The sequence below is a fragment of the Typopeltis vanoorti genome, chromosome 25 (assembly GCF_054136105.1).
Source record: "Typopeltis vanoorti isolate ZY-2024b chromosome 25, IOZ_Tvanoo_1.0, whole genome shotgun sequence".
Classification (NCBI taxonomy): domain Eukaryota; kingdom Metazoa; phylum Arthropoda; class Arachnida; order Uropygi; family Thelyphonidae; genus Typopeltis; species Typopeltis vanoorti.
Genome location: NC_143573.1, coordinates 53,842,714 through 53,864,830, shown reverse-complemented (window position 1 = coordinate 53,864,830; position 22,117 = coordinate 53,842,714). Strand labels below are relative to the sequence as shown.

At 36.4% G+C, this 22,117-nt stretch overlaps 1 protein-coding gene across 3 annotated transcripts in view; it reads right to left on the bottom strand.

Moving 5' to 3' along the window:
- LOC150092751 (short transient receptor potential channel 4-like) overlaps positions 1–22,117 on the bottom strand; it is a 443,103-nt gene that overhangs the window by 227,975 nt on the left and 193,011 nt on the right. For 2 of the 3 annotated variants that reach the window (XM_090414697.1, XM_090414698.1), the window contains exons 5-6: positions 14,921–15,081; positions 6,866–7,053 (exon numbers count right to left, since the gene is read on the bottom strand). In XM_090414697.1, coding sequence (XP_090270823.1) covers positions 6,866–7,053; positions 14,921–15,081 — 349 coding nt within the window. The remainder of the gene's footprint in view (positions 1–6,865; positions 7,054–14,920; positions 15,082–22,117) is intronic. The other variant, XM_090414699.1, reaches the window with a different exon arrangement.

The following is a 22,117-nucleotide window of genomic DNA, read 5'->3' as shown; positions in this document are numbered from 1 at the left end:
ACTGAATTCTTTTTCCCAAAAAAATTGTTGGAATAAGTGAGACAGTTGCCTGATGATAACATCCTGACAGGAATAGAGATGAAAGGATATGATGTATTTCATGAAGACAGAAAAAGTAAAAAGAGGGGCAGAGTGCTATTGATGATAGAAAATGAGTTATGCTCATACAAGGTATAGATGCAAATGGGTGGTTTTGAAGCAGTATGATATGAGACAGAGATGAACAGCATGAAATACTTAGTCAAATGTTAGTAATGTGGAGGGTAGCGACCATGAAATGTATAAGCATATTAACCATGGAAATAGGAAAAGGATGATCATTATGGATGATTTTAATTATGGTAATATAGAATGGGATGACGAGATAGCAAGTAGAAGTAAAGAAAATCAGTTTCTCGAGTTTTTGAGGGACAACTACCTCAGGTAGTATGTAATAGAGGGCATGTGAGGATTGAGAATCTTGGATTTGGTTTATAATGACATCTCACCAGTGGATGTCATTATAAACGATGTCTCAAATCTACCTCGAGTTGGTGAGAATGACCATGAAGTGATTACCTTGGTGATTGCCAGCAATGTCAGGACTCCTATGAGGAAAGGGCACATGTAGAACTACAAGGCTGGTGTCCATGAGAAGCTCAGGAGATATCTTGCAGTAGCATGGAAGGAGGAGCTGGTTGAAAAAGAGATCAATGTGACTTGGGTGCTATTTAAAAATTATCTACTGTCTAAATGAATTCCAAAGGTGAGAAGGTTAAATAAGGTAGGTGTGTGCAAAGGATGAATGAAGAGATTAAGCATACATAACTATTAAGCAAATACTACTAAGGAATAATTACCTGAGACAACATGCAATAGAATATACTATGGGCTTGAGAGTGCTCGATCTAGTAATTGCATCTGAGAATGTGTCTATAATGAATATGATGACACTGCCACCAATTGGTGAGAATGATCATATGGTCTTGACCTTGGAGGTTGCTAAACATGTGGAATTTTTAGTTAAGATGGGGGTATACATGGAATTACTGGGCTGGTAAGTATGATAAGCTTGGAAGATTGATTGGATTAGTGCCATGGAATGTAAAACTACAAGGTCTGGATGTTGATAGTGAATGGAAAGTGGTAAAGCAGTGTTTGAGGGAGGTAATCACAGACTGCATATCTATAGTTCGGAGAGTAAATCAAATGGGAGTTACATGGACGAATAACACCATCAAACTGAAACTTGATGGTGTTAAAAAAAAAAGAGGGAATTTAAGGAGAAAGGTGACCTGCAGGTACACGAACAGTACAAAGCACAGGACAGAAGGGTAACTTGTGTGGTAAGAACGGCAAAAGTAGATTATGAAAGGCAGTTAACATTGCAGGCTAAAAAGAATCCCAAACAGTTCTTTTGATATGCTGCAAGTATAAAGAAGAATGTATGACAGTGATAAGATGAGGCAGAGAGCAAGGATTATGAATGATATGAATGATTATGGCTGAATGATTTTAAGGAATGCCAATGGTAGGGAGGTAACTGAATCAGTCGTAATAGTAGAATATACTTCGCAAGAGTATATCATCCAGGTGGTGATATTGCAGCAATGGCTTATACAGGAACAGAGGTAAATGAAATGGAGGTGAATAGCATATTAGAGAACCTTAATGTGAATACAGCTGTAGGATTGTATGGTATACCAGATTCAGTTTCACAAGAAGCAGAAAGGAACTGTCAGTGCCCTTGACCATATTGTTTAATCTCAGTCTCAGCTCTGGGATAGTCCCGAGGGGAAAATAGTTTCATTGCATAAAGGAGGCTCCAAGACTGATGTAGCAAATTACTGATCGATCAGCATATCAGGAGTCTTTCTGATCTACCTTTCACAAAACCATGTTGCCCATACAGTATCCCATTTCTATCTATACATTCCTGTATTTTGCTCTTGACCAAGTCTTTCAAAGTATTGGAGAAATTGGTCAAGAGCAAAATACAGGAATGTATAGATAGAAATGGGATACTGTATGGGCAACATGGTTTTGTGAAGGGAAGATCATGCCTCAGTAACTTGCTTACGTTTTATAATACAACTAAGTTGGATAAAGGTAATGGGTTTAGAGAGATACTGCTGTACTTTGCAAAGGCCTCTAATGGGATACCACAGGGAATTCTTAACAGTAAACTGCAGCACAAGGGGATGGATATAGGGTTGGTGAGATGGATAGGAGGGTGGTAGATGGAGAGATCTCAGAAAGTAGTTTATTCAAGAGCAGAGTACAAAAGAAGGCCTGTGACTGGTGACATGTTGCAGAGTTCTGTTCTTGGACTGCTTCTATTTAATTTGTTCATTAACGATATAGGCAAGGATCTGAGAGGAAATGTTCAGTTATTTGCGATGTTGCAAAGTTGGGTAGAGCAATAGTTAATACACATGATGTCACACATTTTGCAAGATGATTTGGATAGATTGGCAAACTGGACAAAGGAGAATGGATGTCAGTATAATAGAATGCAGAAATGTTTCCAGCATTTCAATTTTGTTGGCAAAATGTAAGGTGAAAAGATTTTGGGTGAAAATATTATCAGCAGTATATGTTATGTCCTCCACAGTATTTTCTTCTGCAGTTCGTGCTTAATGATATTACTTATCCATCTAACTCCTGCCCGATTACCCCTCCTTACCTTAGGTATACAATTTAATACTGCTTCCTCTAGATCATAGGTTCACAAACTTTTTTGGGCCACCGCCCACTTTGCAAGACATAAATTTTGTAATCCCCCCCATTATAACAGTTTTCCTCGTTCAAGCTGTTTGATATTTTTGATGTAAATAGCAACTAATGATACATTACTGCTTATGCCGTTAAATTTTTAAAAAGAAGTGGCCAATATGTGCTTCATCTTCAACACAGTTATTGCTATACCAATTTTGGTGAAACGTAGCCCATATGTAAAGATTGTAAAATATATGTGCAAATAACATTATGCACAGTTTCATACAATGGTTTAAATATGAAAATGTGGAATACAATTAAGAGATTCCATTGCATTAGTAAGAATCTTATTGTAATAATTAAAATACCATTAAATAATATATTGCATTTTAAATGATTATCTAATCGCAAAATCACGAAAATAATTAATTTTTAAATATATATTATTAATTTCTTCTATAAAGAGCCTGCGACCCCTAGACCACCTGAAACCCCCAAATGCTTCTGATCCCACTATAGTCCCCCTAGAAGGCTTCAGCGCCCACTGGGGGGGGGCGGTACCGCCCACTTTGAGAACCTATGCTCTAGTAGATCAATGCTTCTCAAACTTATGGATGTAAAGACCCCTTTGGAAAAAATGAAAATATTCCACGGCCCCAATCAAAAAATAAATCGTAATACAGACATATATTGTTATAATATTTATTGTATTTATATTCAATACAAAACATATACAGCAAATAACGCAAAAATTAAATGCAAATGTTACATTTTTAGCATCTTACATGCAAATTGGATATGACACCATTATCTTATATTTTTATATAATTTGTCATTCAATTTAGTATGTGTCGAAAAACATTTAGTTTGTCGTTTTAATTCTTCAGCCTTTCTTGGATAAAACTCAATTGTCTTACTCTTATATTCCTCATGAACAGAATCTAAATGGCGACAAAGTTTACCAGGTCACATGCAATCATTTGATAACTGTTTCCAGCAGGTTACACACATAGGTTTGTTTGGATCATTATATGACGATACAAACCCATATTTCAAATAAGAAGGATTGTATTTTCGATTTTTTTTATGCGCCATTTGAATGGCAGGCAATATCAAGTAGAGTGATGTCGGCAAATATCAGAATTGTGCCTATGATCCCACAGAAGGTTCTTACTAAGACAAAAGAGGAGAAATTTTTTGAGGCTTTAGAGAAAGCAACTGACACAATGAAAAGGGAAAAGTTGGTCATTGATGGGGATCTAAATAGCAGAGTAGGAAATAACTGTCAGACATACAAAAACATTCAGATAAAGGAACAAAGTTCAGGAAAATTCAGATAAGGGAACAAAGCTAATAATAAAAGCAAATACCTGTCAGATATCTGCTCAGGACATGGGCTGCTTACTACTAATAATGTTCCGACATAAAAATGCGCAAAAATTCACATGGAGAGAAGAGGCAAGGAATAAGAATAGCCTCATTGACTATGTTATTGTTGATAGTGATGTATTCTCCATAGCAGGACACTAGTGTACAGATGATTTGAAATTGGAAGTAATCACCATTTAGTCTTGAGCAGGATAAAATTGAATTTTACATTGAAAAGAAAGTTTTAAAACAAATAAAAGTTAAGCAGCTCTCAGATGTAAACTGCAGACCAAAATACACAAACATTATTCAAGAAGAAATGAAAGAATTTGAGAACAGGAACCAACCCTTGGAGATTTGGTGGCAAGCCCTGAAGAAAACATTAATTGATTCAGCCAGAGAAGCATGTGGTGATGTTGTCTGTAAGGATAGAAAAAGCAGAACTTCATGGTAGACACAGGAAGTTAAAGAGGCAGTGAAGGAAAAGAAGAAAGCATCTCAAAAGTTCCTGGCAAAAATGTCAGCTTGTGCTCTTAGAGAATATAGAGGCAAATGTAGGAAAGCTAAACACCATGTAAAACTAGCTAAACAAAAAGTCATGGGAAGACTTCAGTAAGAACACAGAAAATACATATCAACAAGGTAGCAAGATATACTGGAGGTTGTTAAAAACGGTCAGAAATGGAGGAAAGAGTGCTGTAAAAGGAATTAGAGATGATAAAGGTGACATGAAAACTGAAGAAAAAGATATCCTTGAAGTATGGAGTAATTACTTTGAAAAATTGCTAAATGAAACATTCAGTGACAGCACAGTGGCAAAAAACACTGACTAGGTGTGTAATCAGGAATACACATCCACACTTGAAATAGCCATCAAAAGCCTGAAATGTGGAAAGGCAGCTGGAATAGATGATATTCAACCAGAAATGCTCAAGTATGAAGGTATAAAAGTCTTACAGTGGCTGCCTGCATAGTTCAGATGTCCTGGACAGAGGGATGAATTCCAGATGATTGGAGTAGCACTTTCATAATACTGATATATAAAAAGGGAAATAAAACTGAACAGGAGAATTACAGAGGTGTCCCTAATGAGTGTTTCTGGTAAGATTTATGCAAGTATACTTGAGAAACGGTTGAGAAGGATTGTGGAAGAGAAACTTGGTGAAGAACAAGCTGGATTCAGGCCAAATACAGGCTGTCAGTATCATATTTTCACGTTACGACAAATATTGAGAAATCGTGGGAATATAACAAAGATCTGTATTTAAGTTTTGTAGATCTCGAAAAGGCATATGACAAGGTGCCAAGAGAGAAGCTATTCAAAATGCTACAGTTGTATGGTGTAAATGCCGTAGCAATGGGGCATTATATCAAGAAATACTTAGTCTTTATTGAAGTTGTAAGTCAGTAGCTAGAATTGAAGGAAGTACAGGAAGATGGTTTCATATTAAATCTGGTGTCAGACAAGGATGTACATTATCTCCTCTGTTATTCATTATCTATATGGATCACAGTATGAAAGAAAGCTGTATTAAACCTGATATAAAAATTGGAGATGTTAATTTCAGCTCTTTACTTTATGCAGACAATGTTATACTTTCAAATAAATCCAGTACAAGTCTGCAAGATTCCCTAACTAAATTGAATAACTGATGTAACAGATATGGTATAAAGGTCAGCAATATCAAGCCAAAGACAATGAATATAGGGTAGAAGCATTGAAAACATCAACTGCAATGTGAATGGAGAACCTATATGCATGATTTTTAATGAAGACAGTAAATTAAATATGGAAATAGACAAAAGAATCAGTAAAGCTAGTATGGTAGGAAGTCAAACAAATAAATTTATATGGAATAAGAGAGAAATTAGTCAAAACACTAAATTAGCTGTATACAAGACAATGTTCAAACTAATTTTAATTTATGGAGCTGAGAGCTGGGTTAGAAATAAAACACTTGATGAAAGACTAGCGACCACAGATATGAGAAAGATTACGGGCATGAATAAATCCCATCAATGGCAATATCATATTAAAAACGAGGATATTAGTTAAGAACTTGAATGTGTTAGCAGAGCTAACTCAGGTGGTAATGGTCACTTAAATAGAATGGGAGAGGAATGATTAGCAAAACAAATGTTCTATGCCAATTTAGTAGGAAAAAGACCCAATATATAGGTGGATTGATACAGTAAACAGTGCGTTAGAAGATAGAAATATAAGTTCTGATAATGTTGGAGTATTGACAAATAACAGATGGATTTGGAGGAAAATTGTAGATAGGAAGTTAGTGGTGATGTAAGTTTTTCATGTAGTACTATCATATCCTGTACATCCCTTGAGTACATGTCAGGAATTTGATGACGATGATGATGAGTTTTAGCTCTAGAAGTGATCCCATTTAGTGGAATCATGCATGCTATTTCTAATAGGATGTCTTCATTCTCCCCTTTTCAAGCACAAATTACCTTAATTACCCATCCCTTGTTCCTCCTAGAGGATCAAGGGATGGGTAATTAATTGTGCTCCTTAATCGTGCTAATGGTGAATATTTCTTTTTTTTATTATTTATATGTGCTTCATAATTCAGTTAACAAAGCCAATACAAATCAATAGAAAAAATAACATACTTTCTGCACCCTAATGTTTATATAACACAAATTTCAATATACTGGCATTTGTAACATGAAAATATAATAGCTGATTAGCATAAAGTATAACAAGCAACTATTATTTATTCAAAACTAAAGATGTTCAACTCTAACTAAAAATTATTAAAAATATAATATGAATTGTTACCTTAAATTCTTCATCCAGATATACTAACTTTTCAAATTCTTGAGATAGCATAAATGCACAGAGTATTGGATCATCTGAAGTTTGAATAATATAAGAAGGATTTGAAATTGCTCTATAAATGTTTATTCGACCAGAAGACAAGCTATATTCATAATCATTAGTTATTTCTGTACACTTGTTACATGAACCTAAAGTTGATAAAGTACAAGAGATATTGATAATTATAAAAGCAAGTTTCTTTTGTGAATGAAAGACTATTTTTTTCCTTATTTTCACTATTCATATGAAAGATAATTTTAGAATTACCATATAATGGAGAATATATATTACTGTATTCTCCAAAGAATTCCCAGATGTTGAAGAAATATCAACCAGGTGTATGTAGTATTGTGCACAGTGCTACTGCTACGTTGGATGAAGAGTTAGAGGTTCATGAAAATGAGGTTGAAGAGCTTTTGCATAACCTAAATAAGAATTTGTCAATAGGGGCAGATGGAATATCTGCCCGTTTGTTAAAGGAATGTTCAGTGGAATTGGCTAGGCCTTTCACACATTTGTATAACTTGAGTCTCAGCTCAGGAATGATACCACAGGAATGGAAGGAATGTAATATAGTTCCATTGCACAAGGGTGGTGCAAAAACTGATGTGTCTGACTACCGACTATTGGTATTTCTGGTATGGTAGCAAAGATTTTAGAGAAGTTAGTAAGAACTCGCATACAGAAATGGGTAGACAATCATTCTATACTCTGCAGTGAACAGCATAGGTTTACTAAAGGAAGGCCATGTTTTAGCAATTTGCTCATATTTTATAACAATGTTACTGCCAGTTGGATAAAGGAAATGGATACACTATGATAATGTTGGATTTTTCTAAGGCATTTGATAGGATACCACACGAAAGGCTGTTGTGTAAACTGGAGAATATGGGATTGGAACATAATCTATTGACTTGGATCAGGGAATGGTTAACAGACAGATATCAAAAAGTGGTATACAGTGGGTGTGAATCTGCCAGATTTAAGGTAACCAGTGGTGTACCTCAGAGTTCAGTCCTTGGGCCATTATTGTTCAATCTATACATTAATGACTTCAAGCAGGGTCTATCATCAGATTTGCAATTGTTTGCTGATGATGCAAAAATAGGAAGGGCAATCAGGGATGCTACTGATATTCAGCAATTACAAAATGATTTGAATAGACTGGAAATCTGGGCAAATTAAAATGGCTGTCAGTTTAATGTTAGTAAGTGTAAAGTTATGCACTTTGGCGTGATTAGAGATCCAGTGGCATATTATATTAGCGGGGTTATGCTACAAGAAACTGAAGAGGCAAGGGATCTTGGTGTATTGGTGGATAAGAATTTAAAGTTCAAAGGTCACATAGCAGAAGTTGCAAATACAACTCAGAGGATGATTTACATGCTGAAGCGAACCTTGACATCTAAGGATAAGGAAGTAATTTTGCTTCTTTATAAGGCTTTGATAGGACCACACTTGGATTGCTGTGCTCAGATTTGGTCTCCCGGGTTCCAAGGGGATAAAGAAGATGTGGAAATAGTGCAAAGAGGAGTTACGAAGATTATATCCGGATTATGGGATTTAGATTATGAGGACAGATTGCGAGTATGTGGATTACAGACTCTGGTTAACAGGAGAAAGAGAGGTGATGTGATAGAGGTCTATAAACTTTTGAATGGGTGTTATAGCATTTCAAATGACGAAATTTTTCGTTATATGGAAGGCGGGGAGAGAACACTGGGGCATCCATGGAAGTTAAGGTTGTTCTCAGTCAAGAAAGGGATAAGAGCTAGGTTTTTCTCTCAGAGAGCAGTGAGTGAGTGGAATAATTTGCCCTTTGGGGTAGTCAGTGCATCTAGTGTAAATGAATTTAAAGGAAGGTATGATAGCTGGGTTGGGTAATTTACAGCCTCCTTCGATGAGTCCTTGACTTCCTGGAGGTCTCAGATAATAATAATAATAATAATAATTTTTAAAAAAATCGATTTACAATAAAAAATTTCATAATACATGGGTCTAGTCTTGGTATCACTCATCTTTATTCAACATAAATGCTTTCACAACAGGGTTGCTTAAATGTCATTGATAGATAACTGGGAGGAGACCTGCATATATCTTTTAAGGAAAGCAAGTTTTTGGAACTAATGGTCAATCCTTTGCATGGTGAACACCATTAGTAGATATCCACTAGATGCTGATTGAATGAATGAATGAAAATAAACTGAAAATTTGGGATGTAGTTAACCAAATTATATTCCGTATTAAACTAGAAACAACATGATGAAATTTCATGATAGGTGAAGGAGTCACTTGGTTAAACAAACTGCACTGTTTTGCTCAGAGAATCTGGACATACAGTGAAAAGTCAGCTACTGAAACAAATACAATGTCAAAAGAGCTGAAGATGGGAATAATCAGCATAAGCGTGGATAGGCTTATGTGTTCATCAGACATGTTGTAATAGGTTTCACGGTATAATAAGAACACAGATGGTTAAGAAAATAACTATTTATTAACTTAAAGCTAATATTTCGCTGGTATTATATCCAGCATCTTCAGAGCACACAACACAAAATTTGTTACAAATGTAAGACAACCACAATCCGGTGTAACAGTGGGGGCTAGTATAAGTGATTGCAGCGTGCAACACAAGACTAAAGTCCTACGCAATAATAACCACATTATAATAACCAAATCAGACAAAGGAAACGGCACTGTAGTAATGGATACAACAGAATATGAAAGCAAAATGCATGCACTGCTCCAAGACCAGTCTACATATCAAATCATAGATCGAGATCCCACCAACTCACAAAAGAATAAGGTGTGCAAGTTACTGAACAAAATCACTTCCTGGCCTAAAGAAATTGTCAAAAAACTCAAACCCATGCACGTTAAAGCACCCAGAATATATGGTGCTCCTAAAATACACAAACAAGGTACACCTTTGCATCCTATTGTAGATAGTATAAACAGTCCTACATATAAACTAGCTAAACATTTAGCAAAATTACTAACCACTTACACAAACAATTGTCCCTCTTTTGTTAAAAATTCTACCCACCTAAAAAGTATTTTAGAAAACCATACCTTAAATAGTTCAGACCTAATGGTGAGTTTTGATATCACCTCATTATTCACTAATGTACCACTGATTGAAACACTTAACTTACTAAATTCACAATTTCCTCCAGATATACTTCAGCTATTTAAATTCACAGTACAGGCGGTTATTTTACATGGAAAGGGAAAATATACAAACAATTAGATGGGACAGCTATGGGTTCACCCCTTTCTCTCCCCTTAGCCAACTTCTACATTGAACATCTGGAAAAACTAGCTATCAACACAGCCACTCTCAAACCTAGTCTCTGGCAATGCTATGTTGACGATGTGTTTGCTATTTGGCCACATGGCCCAGACACATTGAATACATTTTTAGTGCATCTAAATAGCCAGCACCCTAAAATCCACTTTACAATGGAACTAGAAGCCAATGACTGCCTGCCCTTCTTGGACACACTGATCACACGTCTTCTAGAAGGTTCCTTATCATTTTTGGTTTATAGAAAACCCACACATACAGGGAGATACTTACACAAACAATCACACCATCACCCTTCTCAACAATATGGTATCTTAAAAACACTAACCCATAGAGCTAGAGCAGTCTGTTCCAATGACATTGCTCTCACTGCTGAACTTTCTCACCTACGTCAAACCTTCTTAATCAATGGTTATAATCCCCACAAAATAGATAACATACTAAATGCTACCCATAAATTCCCTCTATCTACCACAGAAGACTACAACAAAACCATCACCATCCCATACATTAAAGGCACATCTGAAAAGATATCTAGGGTGCTTAACAAACATCAACTACGCACAGTATTTAAACCTTATATAAAATTAGCAACTCTCATCCATTCACCTAAGGACAAATGCACTCCTTTATCACATCCAGGTGTCTATGAAGTGCCCTGTTCTTGCCATCAAGCCTACTATGGACAGACAGGAAGAAATGTGGACATCCGCCTCAGTGAACACAAAAAATATATCCGACACTTTCGCTATGGTAAGTCGGGTCTGGCAGACCATGCTTTGGATACCCCTGACTTGTAGAAGCTTCTGTGCAAAAGTAATGCACAGAAGCTTCTACAAGTCAGAGAGGTTGTTCCTGGAATCAACAGAAGCCTTAAAACATACTCCAAACCTTAACAAGTATGGCTGTATAAATCTACTAAAGATTTGGGAGACAGTCATCCTAAGACCAAATTAATATTTTTTAATTTATATTTTTTCAATTTGAATTTTTTTGACTACTATTTCAAAACTTTGATTTTTTTTTTTTTTTTTACCTAGATGGTGCTATATTAGGACTTTAGTCTTGTGTTGCACGCTGCAATCACTTTATTATTATTAAATAATAAAGTGATTGCAGCGTGCAATCACTTTATTTATGATCTTTATTTATAATCACTTAATCACTTTATGAGGAGAGGTCCTCTTGCAGGACGGAGGAGATTAAAGACTAATGAAAGTCTCGTCGACGGAGCGACCCACGGCAGGAGCACGCACCCGGCAAGCAAGCACAGGCGGTGATGAGCCGTAAGGCGAGCCGTCAGTAAGTGCAGTAAGAAATACGCCCTAATAAATAAATTAGGGCGTATGGGCATATTTCTTACCATTTATTAGGGCGTATTTCTTACTGCACTTACTGGCGGCTCGCCTTACGGCTCATCACCGCCTGTGCTTGCTTGCCGGGTGCGTGCTCCTGCCGTGGGTCGCTCCGTCGACGAGACTTTCATTAGTCTTTAATCTCCTCCGTCCTGCAAAAGGACCTCTCCTCTTATACTAGCCCCCACTGTTACACCGGATTGTGGTTGTCTTACATTTGTAACAAACTTTGTGTTGTGTGCTCTGAAGATGCTGGATATAATACCAGTGAAATATTAGCTTTAAGTTAATAAATAGTTATTTTCTTAACCATCTGTGTTCTTATTATACCGTGAAACCTATTACAATCAGCATAAGGATAATATGAAAGGAAAATAAATCAAATTGATAGAAAAACTAGAGAAGTACTAGGTGGACATAATTGCTTAAATTAAAAATGGCAAGAAATTATATTCTGTAGTGGCTTGAACTAGAAACTATAATCCAGGATACCACCACTTATCAAGAACACAAATTAAACAATTAAGTAAGCTGCTTGATCAAGTGTTAGTTGGGATCAAAATACTTTGGACAAGTTGCACACTCATTTTGGAAGAACTCCTCATTTATATGGTCTCCCAAAAATTCATAAAGAAGGATATCTAATAAGACCCATTGTGAACTATATTGACTCTCCCACCTATAGAATTGCTAAATCACACTCATTAACTGCCCTTACTGGACGATCCAGATCATTCATCAAGAATTCCATACATTTTGTTGAAAAAATCAAGGATATTCAAATATAAGAGTCAGATTTGACAATGTTTCCATCTTTACCAGCATTCTGTTATCTGACACTGTTGATTTACTGTATGATGATCACCCTCCTGATATGGCAAGGAGTTTTGAATTTGTTATATATTCAGGATATTTCAGAAGGAAAAACAAGATCTATAGACAGATTGAAGGCACCGCCATGGATAGCCGTCTGTCTCAATCTTTGACAAACTATTTTTTGAGCTATCTGCAAAATACCTTGTTTTCATCCATTCATCCCCAACCCTCTCATTGGGTTCATTACGTTTGCGATGTTTTTGCTGTTTGGGCTCATTCTGAAAATGAACTTAACACTTTCCTAGAACAGATCAATAGCCTTCATCCACACATTCAATTCACCATGGAAAAAGAAAAGGCTGGTAGTTTACTCTCTGGCTAAATCAATCAATGTTTTTTTTTTCTTTCAGGATTTGCTACTGACTCTCCAAGGTTTGGTTCCTGTTCTCAAACTCTTTTATTTTTTCTTGAATAATATTTGTGTATTTTAGTCTACAGTTCACATCTGAGAGCTGCTCAACTTTTATTCGCTTTTAAACTTTCTTACATGGTCTTCTTTTCAGCATGAAATTCAATTTTATCCTGCTCAAGACTAAATGGTGATCACTTCCAATTTCAAATCATCTGTACACTGTAATGCACCAGTGGGGAAACATCACCATCAACAATAACATAGTCAATGAGACTTTTCTTATTCCTTGCCTCTTCTCTCCATTTGAATTTGTGCACATTTTTATGTTGGAACATTCTGTTACTAATAACCAATCCATGTCCTGAGCAGAAATCCAACAGGTATTTGCCATTATTATTAGCTTTGCTCTTTTTTCCAAATTTTCCCAAAATATTTTTGTATGTCTCACAATCATTTCCTACTCTGCTATTTAGATTCCCAACAAGGACCAACTTTTCCTTTTTCATTGTGTCAGTTGCTTTTTCTAAAGCCTCAAAAAATTCCTCCACTTCTACCTTAGTAGAACCTTCCCCATTCTCATATTTGCCAACATCACTCTACTTGAGACTGCCTGCCATTCAAGAAGATTAGACTCATATTTAGTGTTAAATACTATGGCTATTCCTCCTTTTCCTTGATTGTCATTGCCTGAATATAATATTTTGTATTTATTGCTCAGCAAAATCTCACCAGATTTTGCGTTTTTTGTTTCTTTCACCCCTATTATGTCATTCTGGTACTTATCCAATTCCTCAGCTAGCTCCATTTCTTTGCCATTCAGGTTTCTTATGTTGATAGTAATAGTACTGATCTTGAACTCTGGTGACGAGTTGGGGTGTGTTTTTTGATTTGTTCCAGTAGCTGACTTTTTGCTGTTTGCCCTCGTTCCCTGGCAAAAACAACAGGGGCCTTGTTTAACTGGGCGATGCCCCAGCTGGCATGAAATTCTGTCATGTTGTACCATCATTTTTTATTTTGGTTTAAGCCAATAAGAATACAATTTGGTTGGCTAAATCCCAAATTGCCAACCCATCCTTGTTCGTTCAGTATCCAGGTAGATACCTAACAGGGTGCACCACGAGAAGGTGAGGATTGGACATTAGGACAGAAGCCAAGTCGGTTTTCCACATTCCTTTAAAGGTGATGTGGAGGTCTCCTCTCAATTATACAACTTTGACCCTTAAGCACCCCTACTAAACAACTTGGATACTAAAATTTTTCTGGTCCTGATTGCATCTCTACAGCTGTACTCAAATGCTGTGTCAAGAGCTAATATCGGTTCTTTATTGTCTCTACAATCTTCTGTACTCAACTGGCTCTTATCCCAGTGCATGAAAGTAAATATATATAAAACCTTTTAAAAAAAAAGGAGATAAAAGTTTGCTGTCCAACTACCAACCAATTGCTACCACCTCTATCCTCACCAAAATAATGGAGAAAGTCATCAACAATGGATTTCTTTACTACCTAGAGGCCCATCAATAAATCAATGACTACCACAAGGATCCACTGATTTAGACCCATGGCTGACCTCTTAGCCTTCTTCTCCCACCACTGGACAAATGGCGTGTAAAAGTTTGGAAAAAACATGTGCTTGCTCTACATTTCTAGTACTTCTTATTGTGTTTGGTGCACTTAAAACCTCTAAAAATTCTCAACTCATACATCTTCCTCCTATATTTTTAATATCTGGAGGCCATCATAGGTGAGATACGTTACAGTGCTGTGCTGGATTCCATAAACAGCCTCATGAATTTAAATTTACATATGCATAATGAAAACATTGTTTCTTCTGTATTTTATGGTGTGTCCATTATGGGAATCTATGAAATGTATGCTCTATCTTTGTGCCTAATGAAATGCCTCTGTGACAAATGGGAAATATTAATGTAAAATAATTAAGCAGTAATTATTATCCCAAGACAAGTATTATCCATTAAGCCACAATATGATTATCCATCTATATCTGTATTAATACTGGTAGATAAATTAACATACAGTAGATTAATACTAGAATGGTAGATATAGTTTAAAAATAGCTATTTTAACTTGAATTTAATATTTCATTACTGATATACAAAACTTACAGTTTGGCAAGTGGGGATAGTCAATAGCGTGTCCTCTGTTCATCAATATTCTCACTAAGCGATAATTTCCTAATATAGCAGCCAAGATTAGGGGTGTGATATGACAATCATATTCAGGACTACTTTTGTATGTATGATATTCAAGAGTTTCATCCTTTTCTCTATAGAATTAAAATAAAAATATCAAACTAATGATAAGTATAGGAGGAATCATAAGCATAATTACAGGCATATTGGACTGTCTGCATTTATTTCATATCATATTAAAATTTAATGTATTTATATCTGAAAGCATACCAATTCTGTCACCTAATTAGAACTGGGAAATATATTAGAATATATATATATATATATATATATACTAGAATTTGGTAATTATTATAAATTTAGTTTAATCCTTTATCCAAGTGCAAGCAAACAAAGTTTGCATCTGAAAATATCTTCAGGACTGAGGTAAGGTAGTACATCCCTTGGCAACTCGTCGTAAAGGTGGACCAAGCTCTCGTCACTTCTTGTACTGAAAATAATTATTATTTTCAGTTAGTGACCAGTGTGTAGGTGATCAGCCAGCACATTCTGGTAGCTTGCAGCATTTAAGGACCTCTTCACACATTAAGGGACCTAATGTGTCACTTGAGAAGGCTCCTGATACCATCACTTCCTTGATGCAATAACCACATCCTTCCTGTCAACTTGGTACAACAGATAACGGAATTCAATGGACTATATGAATCTGGTAGACTCTGCAGAGGTCCAGTTTTGATAGTCCCAACACCAGGTGTCGGGACTATCAAAACTGTGCAATGCTGATGACGATCTGTCAACAGTGGTACATGATTAGGGCAAGGGCTCTTGTAGCCTATAGTATGCAGTGTACAGCATACCATTTGCTTGCTGATGCTGCTTAGACCTCTGACATTGAAACTGAATGTGATTTGTGCTGCTCTTGCCCTGTACAAGACTGGACAGTCTATATCAGGGGTTGGCAAACTGCGGCTCGCGACCCGCATGCGGCTCTTTGGGTACATACATGTGGCTCTGAAGTAAAATTGAAAATAAAAATAAAACTATCATAGTTTCATTTATAAAATTTTTAAATATTATACAGAGGGAGTGGAGGGGATGGTTGAGCACATGGTAGGCAGGGCAGCCAAACAAAAGTGACTAATTAGGATTAGGTTTTATGGTGCCTCAACATCTGAGGTCATTTGCAGAGCAACAAAGTGACTAATAAGTGATCACACGTGTGTGTTAGCATTTCAACTCAACTTGTGGCTTGCTTTTATCTTTCAGTCTTGCGATTTCCGAAAAATATATAAATACTGGGGTTAACTCACAACACACTTTGTCCAAGTATTACTTAGCACTTCTGAAGATATAGCGAGCCTTGGTTGAAGGAGGAAAACCTTCAACAATAAAAATCAATAAACAACAAGCAATTGGTTGAAATGTGGTTATGTGGATAACAGTGTTCACTTCAAATCTGACAAAACAGCAAGGGAGGGTGAAAGAAATAAAACCATATTGTTGTTCATTTCACCCCTCTTTTATTACTCATCATTCTGCCGCTACAAATTAAAATAGCGGCAGAATGTTCATTCCATGAACATTCTGCCAATATTTTTTATTTTTATTTCCATTTAAGTATCCATTTAAATTTAAGTATCCATTTTATTTCAATAATTTTTACTTACTTTTCAATTTTAATTTGTTTTGTTTGGATAATTAAAATATATAGATTTATTTGGTTAATTTAAGTCTGCCTGTGGACCACCTGTCTCATCGTTGCAGACCACCTGTGGTCCATTGACCATAGGTTGAGAAACACTGCTATAGAGCAGTGGTGGCGAACCTGTGGCACGCCCGAGAATTTTGCTGGCACGTCAACAATGTACATATCATATCCTTTTATACGCTTATAAATTATTCCACTTTTTTTCAATTGTTACAATACGTACAAGTTAAATTTTGTTTTACAGGAGAAAGCAGCTATGAACACACGAATTTCATTGGTGCGGTATTAACAAAAGATCACGCGACCCAAAGACAAATGGAACCGACAATTTTTGAGTTGAAATGCTAATTCTCTTCAACCAAATTCCATAGCATCTGCAACTGTGATAACACCATTCACTATATATTTCTTAGTTTTAAGACATTCACGACAGGGTGTCGTTTATCGTCCTGACAGAACTTCTCATTACCGGTGGGTTCAACTCATACAAAGTTTCAACCTTTGGTTGATTTTTATTGCCTTGTTTGCGTTTGAGCTGGAAGGGGAACTCGCACATGCATTATATGGCATGTTTCAATTCGTGGTAGAATTTTATTTGAAGTTAGCCTTTGTGATCTGTCATAATGACATCAAGAATTTCAAATTCAGTCAAACAAACACTTATTTCATGTAATTAAAAAATTGGACAATAATTTTAATTAGATACTGTGTTTCCAGTGCAACATATGGTTTTGCTTGCCTATACAGGGTAGCTTCTGTGAGAAGGATACATGTGATTCATTAGTTAGCGCCGTTTTTATTCCAGCTGTCTCTAATTGCACTATTTGTTGAGAAATATATTATACAGACTGCAAAAGCCTCTGTACCTTATTCAGGGATACAATAAAACTTTTTTTTTTCTTGCATTTATATATTAATGGTTGTTGGGGGGGGGGTGTTGTTTTTTGTGTGGGAGGGATATATGCAAAACCTTTTAATGTATTTTTTCGTAAAGTGAAATCAGGGGTGCCAGTTATATGCGAGGGCAAGTCATATTTGACAGTAAGCGTTCGCCGACAAGTCAAAATCCTTCTGCTGCTTCTCCTGCTCCGCTGACTTCTATGGTGAGTTATAATGCATAAATATTTTTCTCACTACCATTTTTTTTTTCTTTCAAGCCAACATCATTAAAACCAATTTAATAATACAATAATCAATAATTTTATACTGAATAATATTATAAATTTTTGGTGATCAGAATGGGATATGTCAATGAAACTTATCACAAGTTAATTTAATGATGTTGGCCTGAGAAAACTACAATATCGTAGCATTAGTGCTGTGATTGATAACTAATTTAAATGCATACTTTTAAATTTGTCAACACATGCTACACCGTATACATAAGTGTATTAATACTCCTTATGATTATGCCATAATTAATTTTCTCCTCCACATATGCTTGTGAGTCATTATTTTATTATTATTATTATTATTACGGGTATCTCCATGGAGTCAGTAGACTCATCGCGGGAGACCCAAACTAAAAAAACAATATCTGCCATATCTCTTCTTGAATTCATTTACAGACGAAGAGCTCACAACTAAGTCAGGCAATGAATTCCACTCATTCACCACCCTCCAGGCAAAAAACCTTGTTCTGACACCTTTGTTAACCACACTCTTCTTTAATTTCCAGAGATGACCTCTTGTTCTTCCATCACTATCACACAGCTGAAACATTTCTCCTGCATCAATCCTATAAAAACCTTTTAGTAATTTGAATGTTTCTATCATATCCCCTCTTCTTCGCCTATCAACCAATCTCTGCAATCCACAAGCTCTCAATCTATCAATGTAGGGAGCATTTTTTATATCACTCACCAACTTGGTCACTCTTCTCTGAACCCTCTCCACAGCCTCCTCATCTCCAAGGAATCCAGGTGACCAGACCTGAGCACAGTAATCCAAATGTGGAAGTATCAATGCTTTATAAAGGGGAATAATAACCTCTTTATCTCTGGATGTCAGTGTGTTCCTCAACAACCAAGTAATCCTATGTGCAATCTTGGACACCTTAGCAATGTGTCCTATGAACTCCATCTCCCTATCTACCAATACCCCTAAGTCCCTAGCCTCATCAATCTCTTGGAGTACCTTTCCATCGATGTAGTACACAGCTGGTAATCTTTTAATCCCAAAGTCATGATTTTACACTTTTCCACATTGAACTGACATCCATTACCTTTTGCCCATTCTACCAGCTTATTTAAATCATCCTGCAAACTTTCAACATCAGCTTGATTTTTTATTGTGCTACCCAACTTTGCATCATCATTTGAATAGCTCCCTGTATGCCATTTCCTATATCATTTATATACAAATTAAACAACAATGGCCCAAGCACAGAGCCCTGAGGTACACCACTGGTCACCTGCCTCATCCTGGACTCGGCTCCTCCATACACCACCTTCTGGTATTTCTCCCTGAGCCATTCTCCTATCCATATCACCAATTTAGTATCCATTCCCATCTGCTCCTATGACATCTGAGTTGGACAAAGGAACTGTCTAAGGCCAGTTCCTTTGTTAATAGTTTGCTAAGGCAGGATCTACCTTTAACAAAACCATGTTGGCCTCTATAGAGTATCATATTCTGATCCACCCATTCTTGAATTTTGTCTTTAACCAACTTTTCCAATACTTTTACCACTACTCCTGAGATGATGATTGGTCTGTAATTAACTACAGCAGTTTTAGAGCCACCCTTATGCAAAGGAACCACTTTACCTAACTTCCATACCAGAAGTTCAAACTTAAATTAAATATTCAAGTAAGAGGGGTTGACAATTCATTTGCACATTCACGCAACACCTGAGCTGATATTCCATCTAAGCCTACAGCAGTGTTTGCATTTCAATTTTGCAATATATTAAATACCTGTGATTTCTTAGCTTCAATTCTCACATTTGTTATTGCTACAGGTACAGAGATATCTTCACTTGGGTGATAGATTTTCGAAAAGTGATCACTCAGTAACTCAACTATTACATCTGATTTTGTCACCTCAATACCATCAGCACCCACTAAAGTTATCCTTCCAAAGTCATTCTTCCTTTTACTTGCCACAAGAAGAAGAACTCTTTGGGATTACCCTCGATCTCTTTGGCTAAGGTCTTCTCATAATCTGATTTAGATTTTCTTACTATGCTGTTAACCATCCTAGCTTGAGCCTTGTACTGCTCATGGGTGTACTGATCACCTTTCTCCTTGTAAATTCTCCATAACATTTTCTTTTTTTTGCAGATCAAGCTTGATACTACTGCTCATCCATCTAATGCCTGCCTTGTTTGACTTCCTGACCATGGGGACACAATCTGATATTGCTTTCCTTAGATACCCACTGATTTTATCCCATGCGCTGCTAACATCTTTCCTATGCAATATGCTCTGCCATGGGATGGCTGCAAGCTCACTCCGAAGCTTGTTATAATTGCCTCACCTGTAGTTCCGTATATACCCCTTCTTAACAGAAAAATCCACAGATTTTGCAACCTCCCAAGTCAATACCACATGATCGCTTTCACCAATTGGAGGTAACGAGGACACCTTACTTATGCATATATCCTCTGAACCAATAACCAGGTCCAACACTCTCACACCACGTGTCCCTTCAGTTATGTGCTGTTTCAAGTAATTATCTCGTAGAAGATGTATGAACTCCATTTCCTTTTTGCTACGTGATATTTCCTCCTTCCAATTAATATCACCATAATTAAAATCCCCTATAATAATCACTAAACCTGCACTCATTGCACTAATTTGTTGATGCATGAATTCAATATCTCCCCCTGCTCCCTGGCCTATAGCAGCATCCAACTGTTCCGAAATGAATTTTGTAAAAGACAGTTTAAGAAATAGAATGACTGATGAATCTAGTTTTACGTGTGTATTACTAAAAGTGACAAAATATTAACCTGATATAAAGCATTTGGGATCTAATGTACAACAGCAAAAATCTCATTAATAAATTGATAATATGTTGATACTGATTTGTATACGACAATGTGTATGTCAAATTATGAGTTCATATTTATGAAATTCTATGTTGATTTTTAAACTTGTCTCAATAAAATTCTGCAATTTATTTTGTATTAATTAATGTTAATTAATAATTCCAGATAATGATCGGATGTTATGTATACTGAGTCTCAGTAAACAAAAGAAATTTCTTGGAAAACACAGCAAAATATAGACAAACCAGAGAAATACACATAACATGTGCAACAAATTTTACGAGATGATTTGCTGCTCCATCAAACCATATTTATTCCTGCAATACTCTCTCTCTCTCTCTCTCTCTTCATAAGTTTTTTTTTTTAATTATGCCATCATAAATTCACTTGTTCATGTTTAGAATTTATAGGATTGTGCTATTCGCTCTACCCGGCAAATTACAGGACACATATCACAAATGATAATTATTAATTATCCTTTACCATTAATGAAAGTGTTTCTATTATTATTATTATTATTATTATTATTCAAGCCTCCATGGAGTCAAAAGACTCATCGTGGGAGGTCCTTCCTAAGAACATAAAGTCTGTCAAGACTCATTGAGTGGAGGTCTCCACTAAGAAACACAAAGTCTATCATACCACAGTTTAAACTCATTGACCATTCTCGCTCCCACCACTCCATCAGGCAATGCATTCCACGGTTCAACCACCCTCCATGCAAAGAAACCACTCCTTACCCTCTTGCTCACAGTTTCCTTTCGTAACTTCCAGGGATGGCCTCTTGTCATCACTCCTTCCTGCTGTTCAACCAAGCGAAAGAACTCCCCAGTGTCAACCCTGTAACCACCTCTCAACAATTTAAAAGTCTCAATCATATCACCTCTCCTTCTTCTATCCACCAAACTCTGCAGTCCACATTCCCTCAGCTGATCCTCATAACTATCATTCTACAGTCCTGAAACCATCTTTGTTATCCACCTTTGTACCCTTTCCACAGTTAATTTATCCCCTTCAAATCCTGGGGACCAAATCTGAGAACAATAGTCCAAGTGTGGTCTGATCAGGGTTTTATACAATGGAATGATAACTGTTTTATCTCTGCAAGTCAGTGTCTTTCTCATTATTGTAGCAATTCTCTGTGTTACCTTCACCACCTTTGCAATCTGTCCCCTAAATTTCAGGTTTCTATCAATCATCAACCCCAGATCTCTTGCCTCCCCTACTTCCTCCAGTATAATTTCTCCCATAGAGTATGCAGCATCCCATCGATGTTTCCCAAACCTCAAGACCTTATATTTTGCTGCATTAAACTGACACCCCCATTCATTTGCCCATCTATCTAGCTTATTTAAATCCTTTTGCAGGGCTACCACATCTGCACTATTACTAATAATCCTTCCCAGCTTCGCATCATCCGCAAACAACTGAATATCCCCTTGCAATCCACTGACAATGTCATTGATAT